General features: G+C 36.8%; 1 protein-coding gene across 1 annotated transcript; it reads left to right on the top strand.

Moving 5' to 3' along the window:
• The first annotated feature begins 8,951 nt into the window (after positions 1–8,951).
• LOC123557321 (glucose dehydrogenase [FAD, quinone]-like) lies at positions 8,952–10,763 on the top strand. Its single transcript, XM_053542081.1, has one exon. It carries the CDS (start codon positions 8,952–8,954, stop codon positions 10,761–10,763), a length of 1,812 nt encoding a protein of 603 aa, XP_053398056.1.
• The last annotated feature ends 658 nt before the right edge of the window (positions 10,764–11,421 follow it).

Raw genomic sequence — 11,421 nt, 5'->3', positions numbered from 1 at the left:
TTTTGTACTATGAAACAGATTTTACAGCACAGTCTAGACTTCTTTCATCAAAAACAATACTTTCAAACTTTAATAAACTTGAAACAGTTTATGTTTTCAAAATGCATTAGATTCACGGATTATTGAGAGGCACCGAGGTGTAGGGGTAGAATTAAATCAGGGTTTTTTCCCCTTCATAATAGGGGCCGCTGATAGGCCCCTCCCCCTCAGTAAATTTCTTTTAAATCATGCAGTTTTCCACAAAAATTGACTTTGCATCAGGTTTTTATTCCCCTTTGCTCAAATACCTAGCTAGTCCCCCTCCCCCACCCCCCAAATAACAGGCCTTGGCCCCTTCCCCTCTTGGTAAAAAAAACCCTGTAAGAGGTCGCGGGTTCGAATCCCGTCCGCGTAATCGCAACCCCTTTTTTCGGCGCAAGTACTGTCTATTTGCCAACATTAATAAAGTTGTGGGGCGATAATTGGCGGGGCGGTGGTATACGAGCGAGAAAATAATTAAAAATACTGGTATCTGTTTTATCTTTTTAATCATGGAAATATCTAATAAATACGCTCTAATTACATGTTCAATATTGGTCAGGCGCGTATCTGGGCATACGCCTATACGCCTGTGCGTACAATTCAAATTCGACACAAACTGTCAGCGAGAACATAACGAACATATAAAGGAACACAGTGGGAACCGCACAGGAACGGCCGGTGGCAACACCTTCGAACAATAAATGCGTATTTTTCTCCATTGCTTACAAAGCTGGGCATACTGATACTGCTTCATTTCTGTATATCATACTTATCTTCTTTGCAGTTTGCAGTTCATATGATCAGTGGCATCTGGATTACTGTGATCTATAGCGTAAAAGTGAACAAACCTTATATAGGGAGTACGGACATATCATTTGATGTCGAACATAAATTGTGAATCGTTTTAAGTTTCGTATATTTTAAATGAATTCGTAATGTCATATGATCTTAATTACATATGTGTATATTGTGCATCCGTTTAGTTGAAGTTTTCTATACATGTAGAAGACATTTCGCATAGATATGTCTCACAAGAACTAAAAATTCTGTCTGCCTAAGTGACAAACTTAAGTAGAAACAAGCAAAAAATGAAAGTAAAGCAAGTGTTTTAATGCCATGGAAAACAATTATGTAGGTAAACCCTAAACAGTTTCAGAGATTTAGTATAAAATCATCAACTGTAATTTTTACAAGTACGTGTTTATGTCTCAAAAGAACTGTCCAGCTTTTAACAGTGTTTAATGTTGGGAGGAAGACCCCGGATGTCTCCTTCGGACATAACTTTAGGCCATGAACTGATGCCTGGATAAAGCCGTAAATTGTTCAGAAAGCCAACCTGATATATGAACTGATACCTGGATAAAGCCATAAATTGTTCAGAAAGCCAACCTGATGGTTTCCTCACAATGAAAAATGAAAAAATAGACACCTCGTGCGAGGTTTCGAACATACAAAGATACAAGCGGATACAAGCTAAAGACTTTCATATTTGAAAATATGAACAATTACTACATATAGTTGAGGTAAACATAAAGTAACAGGTTTATCTGTATTAACAGTACTATATGCCCTAGGTTTAAAATAACACGTAATGCATGTAGTATAAATATTTGCTGCTATTACAAAAAGTTTAGCCATTGATTTATATTTAATTGACACTAAATCTCAGCATACCGGTACATGTATATTAACTGGATGTTTGGATGTTTTAGATTTAGACCACCACTTCAGGCGAAACATTTTGCCACAAACCCCTAGTTGCGATACTCAGTCAAAAGCGAGATTCTGTTGTGTATGCAAGTTTCTACGGCAACTACCGAGCGCTCGTTTCTCTACAAACATACCTACATATCACTTTGCCCATTAAACCTCGGTATACTCAATTTGGGGATGTCGGAATCTGTTTGCACAAAGGATCACCCGCCTGACTGCTATTCAAGTATCAATAAGATGCAATAAAACAGAGCAGTGGGAGAATAAAAATGATAGTCTTCCGTTATCTCGAGTAAGAAAAACGTGACTGCTTACGTGATATCGAAGACTTTATTAATGGCTGCAATAACATCTATCAATCTATATCCAGATCTGAATACAGAAGTACTTTTAGCAATTTGCGCAGTTTAAATTTGCATTTGCCAATGACTAAAAAATGTTAAGTTTCCCGTGAGAAAACTTGAAACGTTTGCAATTAAATTAAACACTGACGAAGATTTCAAATACGATTACAACAAAAGTAAAAAAAAAAACCTAGTATACCTTTAAAGTGCGAGGTATCAAAAACTTACCAAAATGCGGATGCAGACGCAATGCATTAATTCATGACGAAAATTTCAATTACGATAAAAACAAAAAAACCTAGTATACCTTTAAGGTAGAACGCGACACTTTGCGGACTTTCGAGTAGCGTCTTGAAATTTTGCATGTGTAAAGTTGACCATATTTCAAACAAGATGCAGTTTATTTTATACCAATAGAGCCGACCAGTTTTTGTACACGAGACGTCAAAGTTGACCACCAAAGCCCGTTTTTGAAACTGACGTTGCCGCGTATCCTTGGCAACTTTTACGGGTACTGCAACGCCACCAGCCAACACATTTTCTTAAATTATACATTATTCGACGGGAATTGGTTTTTCCTTTATGGTGATGTAAAAATCATTGTTTTACACCGACAAATATTTGAAAAATGGAAAGAAAATCGCCGTTTTTGACTAAAAATTGACGTTCAGTTTCGCAGCATTTTTCGGCTTTAAATCAGCATATTACAAAATCCCTGAATTAAATTTTTGATTTTTTTTAATAAACGGTGTTTAAAATGTATACCAAGTCCAAATGACAAATAAAACTGGGGGGTCGCCGACTTAGATTTTTCGATGCATGTGATTTTATTTCCCCCACCCCCATGCGCAAATTTTGTACCATAATTCGACGTCTGCAGATACGTTCGAGACATCATAATTCAGTCATTTTGAAAACCGCTTTTAATATATTTTCTATATAATAATGATTTTTTAAAATCTTTTTCTTATTCAAAGTACCAAATTAACAAGTTTTCCGTTGTAATACACTGCTAAAATGAAGAATTCATACATATGCAATTGTGTAGATAGTTCGGAGATTTCACATTTGAAACAAAAGTTAAAGCATAATTATTGTGAAATATCATAGATCAGAATTGTACAGCAGTTTCATATAGCTTTAAGTTTGCCCTCCACGAGAGTAAAGTTTTTCTTGATATTATCCCTTTTACTCCATAAGCACACACGCACGCACGCCCGCACATCCCACTGTCATATATGCTGGTCGTAAATGCACTAGGTTGGTTTTCCCATGGCACGGCTCAATAAGAGGTATCGCTTTGAATACTATTCTAAAGTTACATTAACGCATAAGCGTAACTTTATAAAGTTCTGATGAGTGAACTGCTAAATTGTTTGAAAATTGTTACATTCTGAATGTTGAAATCTCAGACGCTTATTAAAATAAAAATAAATAAATTATAAAATCTTACACATATACATATACTGGTACAAATCCTAGTATCTCGTAAATACGAAACCAAGACCAGCAAGTTTGAGCCGTCGGTCCTATGTACAATGTTGCGATTTTCTTTCCATTTTTCAAATATTTGTCGGTGTAAAACAATGATTTTTACATCAGCATAAAGAAAATGCTAATTCCCGTCGAATAATGCATAGTTTAAGAAAATTTGTTTGCTGGTGTCGTCACAGTACCCGTAACAGTGTTGACAAGGATATGCGGCGACGTCATTTTACGCATGGGGGTGGGTGAAATAAAATCACATGTACCAAAAAAACTAAGTCGGTGACCCCCCAGTTTTATATGTCTGTTGGACTCGGTATACATTTTAAACACCGTTTATTGAAAAAAATCAAAAATTTACTTCAGGGATTTTGTAATATGCTGATTTAAAGCCGAAAAATGCTGCGAAACTGAACGTCAATTTTTAGTCAAAAATGGCGATTTTCTTTCCATTTTTCAAATATTTGTCGGTGTAAAACAATGATTTTTACATCACCATAAAGGAAAAACCAATTCCCGTCGAATAATGTATAATTTAAGAAAATTTGTTGGCTGGTGCCGTTGCAGTACCCGTAACAGTTGCCAAGGATACGCGGCAACGTCAGTTTCAGAAACGGGCTTTGGTGGTCAACTTTGACGTCTCGTGTACAAAAACTAGTCGGCTCTATTGGTATAAAATAAACTGCATCTTGTTTGAAATATGGTCAATTTTACACATGCAAAATTTCAAGACGCTACTCGAAAGTTCGCAGTGTCGCGTTCTACCTTAATGTGCTAGGTAACGTTCCATTCATTGCCCATGTAATCTTGACATTGTGGAGGATATTAAATGAATAATAAATAAATAAATAGATAATCATAGTGCATGACAGCTTTGCACACGGTTCGAATATTCGATGCTTTCACGTGTGTAGCAGTTAGATGCAGTTACCCAAACTGCCATTTGGCGTGAGCGGGTCTTGGCAGTTGTACAATAAAATATATCATAGAATGACACAGTGTTTCAGTGACATAAATATTTTGAAACATAACCATATATCTATTGTTACTACTGATGTCTAATGTACGAAAACAGGGAGTATATTGTGTAGAGCAATTCACAGAACTCTGATTCTTCAACGTTCTAAGCCTCAGCCGTGCTAGAGCGATACACAATTTCATGGTCAAGTTAATTAGAACTCTTCATTGTAAATAAAGTATACGGAAAATGGTTGTATTCCTCAAAATATCCTGGGCTGCTCGAGTTGCAGTTTTTGCTTTTAGACAATGTCACGATCCCTGCCATTAAGCATGAGCGGTGTGCTAATCTTTGATTTTAAATGATTACCTCTGAAATATGTAGTACAAATGTGACAAACAAAATAGATTAACGCTGGAATATAGCAAGAGAACGCATCTCTTGCCTAAAACATTCACTATATCTCAATTTTCTGGGAGATGGAGACCCCCTCCCTCACCTACATCATACTCGCAGCATCGCTGCTTCGTTCGTAACTATGCTGCTCATATCTAGCGTACAGTTCAAAACCATCCAGGTACGCTCCCGTTAGTGACTGATTCATTACCTCATACAGCCTAACCCCCTTAGCCTTCGATTTTTATTGCATATTTGGCATTTTTATTTTTTCACTTTCTCGGATAATCTGCAGGCCCGGGCCTGCAGTGCCTTATAGAAGCTACGCCACTGAATTGTTTATCCCTCTCTATTATTGAAGATATATCTTTGAAATTGATGTTGTGATCTACAATTTGAGGGGTTTCATCGCCGATTCTGTTCATTGGTTAGAGCAGGATGACGGTATCAATTTGAGTAACATTTGATATTTACAGAGCAAGTAGTAGGAAACCGGGTGCAAATCGCATTACAGGCCTGTTTTAATCCCGAGCTACTGTGACTTATGCGTTTGTCCCTCTCTGTTATTGAAAATATATCTCTGAACTTAATATTTTGATCTACAATTTGAGGGTTTCACTGCCGATTCGGGTTATTGGTTCTGGAAGGGTGACCGTATCAATTTGAGTAAAATTTAATATTTACAGAGCAAATGTTATTATACGTACGTTGCATGTATATGAAAAATATATGGTACTGGGTGATTTCTTTCAGCTTTCACAAAACTCATCAGTATAGGACTCAACGCAAATGAGGACCTCATATTACGATATTACAAGCCTTAGTAATTCGGGCTACTATGAGTCTATTCACCCAAATTTTTGTCCTTAGACGTATCTGTGTGAATTAAGCTTTTGGTCTCCCATCTGAGGGGCTTTACTGCCAAATCGTTTTGGTATAGGGTAGGATGATAAAGTCAATTTGGAGTAACAAATTGATATTTACAAAGCAAATGTTACTACATTTTATATATGTTGCGTATGAAATGAATATATGCCTAGTTGTTTGTTTGTTTGTTTTTTTGTTGTTGTTGTTGTTTTGTTTTTTTCAGCTTTCACCAAACGCAGCAATCTTATACGACTCAACGCAGGTAGAAACCGCGTGCAAATCGCATTACAAGCCTGTTTTAATCCCTGGCTACTGTGACATATGTGTTTGTCCTTCTCAATTATTGAAGATATTAATATTGTGATCTACAATTTCTGGGGCTTCCTGACCCACCTGGTATGAAAATTCGCCAATTTGGGAGGGTCCTATTTCCGTCAGTTTCATTGCCTATAACGAAAAGTTAATTGGTGCTTGGGCATCTAGGACCATCCTAGCATCAATTGCTTGCCAAATATCGGGGTCCGAAATTTCTGACCCCGCTGGTTGGAAAATTCGCCGATTTGGGAGGGTCCTATTTCCGTCAGTTTCATTGCCTATTTCGAAAAGTTGATTGGTGCTTGGGCATCTAGGACCATGCTTGCATTAATTGCATGCCAAAAATCGGGGTCCGAAATTTGGACACAACACTGCTATTTTCCTGACCCCCGTAGTAGGAAAATTCGTCGAATTCCTAGTTGCCCAAGTACCAATTAGCTTTTCGATATAGGTCGTGAAAATAATTTCTGTAACAAACAAATATTTATATGTCATTTCACTACTAACAGATATATGGGGCATTTATAAAACTAATCTGTAAATATATCAAGTGCTTGTCATTTGAAAGTTGAAAGAGATTAAATAATCGCCAAATTAACTTGAAAGCTGTGCCTTATACATGCAAATAAGTTTGAAGCATTAAAAATACACAATACGAACGAGTTGCAAATGAAAACGTCATTAAACTGTTGAGTTCGAATTACGTTAGCTATTAAAGATTTTCTCGCATACGTACATGACTGTCGATCGTGTCTCGTCTAACGAACATTATTTTCTAAAAAGATGTTAAATCATTTTTTTTTTCGAATTCGTTGTGAAGAACAAGTTAGGACTAACACAGAATCCAGAACCTCGGTTAGTTTAACAGCCCGACGTTACATAACTGAATACTGCTGAAAAACAGTGTTAAACAAACAAAAAAAAGCTAACAAAAAATGAACTTGCCGTGCAGGGCCTCAAAATAAGCACCGCGGTCAGTTTATTCGTACGTATCATAAGAATAACAAGTTTACTTTAATGTCACTAAAGAACGAGGGTTGAAAGTGGTTACAATATCTTCGTCAAGTCATGTTGCAATTGCAATGCAATGCACCAATGCAATTGCTGATTTTAAAGTTGGTTATTCAGATCTTAGTTTAGACTTAGTGTGATTTATCGTAGAATAACCAGGTCTACGGCCTTCGGGATATATTCTTACGCATAAGAACTCAAAACACGGGTTATTCTACGATAAACCACGACTGAGAACATATTATTTTCTTAAATAACCCGAGATAGATTTTGCTCTACATGTAGATCTATGTAGGTTATTTGCCGGTTGTGTTAGAATCTTATTTAAATAGCTGATATGATCTGATCTATTTTATGTCGGGTATTACTTTACATAAACCTTGTTTAATGAATTTAAAACATATCTGAAACATGCGGATCCAGAGGGGGTTGGGGTCCGGACCCCACTGGAAAATCCTAGAAAAAGGAAAGAAAAGAAGAATGAAAGAAAATGTTTGTTTTTTTCGAAAAGGCAACATTAGGACCGCATTCAAAGTGTATGTGGTTGCTGCTACATACGACCCCGACATAATTTATATTTATATTAATTTTCTCAAAGAAACAAATTAATACAAAAGAATTATACCTTTAAAGAAACTTAATTTTTCCCAATATAATAGGTGAGCTCATAAAAATGTGAAAATAAGGGGTATATTGTATATAAAATTGCAGTGAAAAAGGTGTTCTTAAATGCTCCTATATGCGCCAGAATGCAGGAAATGAAGCGCTGAATTTCAAAGTTTTTCCAGGGGTGGGGGTGGGGGGGGGGGGGGGGGCGGCATGTCCCCGAACCTCCCTACCTGTTCGGCTACTTTTCTATTTAAGCCTGTTCAAAAAAATATATATATTGACAACCATGTACTTGTAAGTGGCTAACATAAAAAACGAATAATTAAGTATATAAAGACAGACGGGGCGCAGGGTGACATGTTTGTCATAGTATTGGGTCGGTCGGACCCCCTCTGAGAAAACTGGCTGGAACCGCGCATGTGGAATATAAACTTATAACATTACAAATTAATGCACACCTGAATTTTACCTTTGACACGCTTCGATAGATAAATGCATCAGGTTAGGATTGTTGTTTGATGCAGAGCCCAGCTAGCAAAATATATGGGACCCATATGGGCCCCTTATTGTTTTCTATATGTGGCCCACATGGGATTTGCAAACGGGATTGGCATGGGTCCCACATCGAAGAAACATTGTATATGGGTCCCATATGCGTCCGATGTGGGCAAATGCTTACAATATGGGTCCCATATGGGACCCGTATGGTACATTTGCCCAGATATAGCCCATATGGGCCCAATTTAGGCTTGCGTGCTGGGAGGTTAATATTCCAATAACATTAATTTGATCCTGAATATCTCTAAAATATCACCAAGCTTTGTGCTTTAATGATTAACGGTCACAAAACTCAAAGAGGACTGAATTATATCTTCTTGCAAAATTGCAATGTCATACAGTGTTACTATAGAAACAATTGTCGCGGCGTGATGTAAATTTGATAAATTTGGGAAAATTATTTACTACTTTATAATGTATTCCTGTTTTAAAATAATTTAGTTTCATATGTCATATGTCGCGTAATATTTTTTGCTATGCAAAACATACGTTTAAATGCATATGCAACCTACGTGAAAAATATACTTAACTGAAAAACAGGTCATCCAGATGATATAATGCAGAGAAGAAAATACACGAACGTGAAGTGAACTCGTATCTAAATGTCATACTTTTAAAAAGATAACAAATTTTGTGACTTTAAAAGTTAAAGGTCTGCATGATTGCTTCTTCTCATGGATCTGTTGAAATCAGCTTTCCTTTTTGGATTACTGGCGTATCCTTTTTACTATTTAAAGTTTTCAAAGGATTTACACAAAGTGACAAAAACAATTAATGGCACGTACGACTATATCATCATAGGAGCAGGTAGTGCAGGAGCAGTGTTGGCTTCGAGACTCTCTGAAGATCCGGAAGTTACAGTTTTGCTACTGGAGGCGGGTGGTGATGGGACAGAAAATGCTGAATGGCACGACACCCCGTTGTTGGCACCAAAGCTTACCGAGTCAGCTTCTGACTGGCAATACGAGAGTGCACTGCACCACAAATCGGGTGCGTATATCAACATGAACAAAGATAAACACTATTATACGTCGGGAAAAGTTCTAGGCGGAAGTAGCATGTACAATTATATGCAGTATGTCAGAGGGAGCCGTTATGACTATGATGAATGGGCAGAAAATGGCTGCAGTGGGTGGAGTTATGATGACGTATTGCCTTACTTTCTCAAATCTGAAGATTATCTAAGTAAAGAAGATGATACCGAAAAATATCATCATAAAGGAGGACCACTTGGTGTGAGTAAAGAAACGGGGTTTCCAGAATTGTCAAAAAGGTTTATCGAAGCAGGTAAAGGGTTGGGACATAAGGAGGTAGACTATAACGCTGAAGAGCAGCTAGGATTCGGAGTAAGTCAGGTTAACACAAGAAACGGTGTCAGAGCGAGTACACTAAGTGAGTTTCTTCGTCCTGTAATGCATCGTAACAATTTAGATGTTGCCGTGAATGCACACGTCACCAGAGTAAATATTGTTAAGAAAGAAGCCACTGGGGTGACATTCATAAAGAATGGAGTGAAGAAAGCTGCCAATGCGCGAAAAGAAGTAGTTTTATCAGCTGGATCTTTTGGATCGCCACAAATTCTCATGTTGTCGGGTGTAGGACCTAAGGAGCATTTACATAGTTTGAAAATTCCGGTGATAATCGATCTACCGGTAGGTGAAAACTTGCAAAATCACCTCGCGCTTATTTACCCGACTGATATAAATATGACATCTGAAAGTATTACAAAATCAAGACTGCAAGACTCGCGCGAATATCTTCAATATCTTCTTTTTAATTCTGGAGTATTCTCATCAACGGGATATATTGGGGAAGCTTTTGTGAGATCAGAATCACAGAAAGAAAAATATCCTGATATACAGCTTCATTTTGCAGCATTCCAACCGAATTTGGAAGACGGAGTGTTAAACTCGACACTTTTAAAGGGTGTATATCGCAAAAGCTCTGTGCCCGGAATATCTTTAATACCGTTGCTTCTTCATCCTAAAAGTCGAGGAAAAGTCACACTGAAAAGTACTGATCCTTTCGATTATCCATTCATTGATCCCAATTATTTTGAAGAAAGAGAAGACATTGAAACACTAAAAAGAGGCATAAAACTTGTAGAAGCGTTACTCGAAACCAAAGCTATGAAACAGATAGGAACTGATTCTGACAGATTTAAAAACGCCGAATTCTGCGCAAACCATGAATATAGATCAGAGGAATTTTATGAATGTTTGGTAAATTATCTGTCACAGGCAGCTTATCACCAGTCCTCCACGTGTAAAATGGGTCATTTGGATGACAAAAATACTGTTGTCGATCAAACCCTCAAGGTTAAAGGTATGACTGGATTAAGAGTTGTGGACGCGTCAGTGATGCCAAATGCCATTTCTGGTAACAATAATGCCCCGGTCATAATGATAGCTGAGAAAGCCGCTGACATGATTCGAGGTTTAGATTCTGTGAAAGAGATTCGGAAACGTATTGCTGATAAAAAGTAATGTTTGAAGAAATCCATGTTTGAAGGCTGCATTACAGGTCATGCTACTTGAAATAATACCGATTTCAAACCTGCCGCTTAGTTATACTTACTATGATATCGGTGATGACGCACCCATTCTAAAGGCAACGCAAGCATATTTGATATTTAATTTTGTTCGAAAACCTTAGAAAATAGTTCAAGTCTCAAAATATCTAACAAGATTGTCCAAAAATAGACAGCAAGTACACACTATATATAGTGTCGTTTCACTATCTATTCATTATTTTTCTATATTATTCTATCAGTAAATCATTTAAATCATCACCAAATGTGTGTAATTAATTGTATCCTTTATAGATATCAACAGAATTATGGTAAGATTTATCGTAACTTCACTGTTTCATAAGCTAAAGATATCTATTATAAATATCAAAGATTTATTCAATGATATCAAGAATCAACTCTAAGATATCTGAAATTCATTTAGTGTCATCATAAAATCGAGTAAATTGAATTGATGATACATATGTTACAAGAAGTCGATCTATTTTCGAGATCCTTAATTCTACTTCATGATATCTTACATTCATTTTGTGATATCAAAAATGCGGTATGGATATCATAAAATAAAGGACATCATTAACAGAATTCATGATACCATAAAGCAAAAGGGTGAT

This window comes from Mercenaria mercenaria, chromosome 4 (assembly GCF_021730395.1).
Source record: "Mercenaria mercenaria strain notata chromosome 4, MADL_Memer_1, whole genome shotgun sequence".
NCBI lineage: Eukaryota > Metazoa > Mollusca > Bivalvia > Venerida > Veneridae > Mercenaria > Mercenaria mercenaria.
This window is presented reverse-complemented; position numbering and strand designations above follow the sequence as displayed.

Coding starts and splice junctions, on each gene's coding strand:
- LOC123557321 (XM_053542081.1), top strand. CDS start 8,952: ATGGATCTGTTGAAATCAGCTTTCCTTTTTGGATTACTGGCGTATCCT.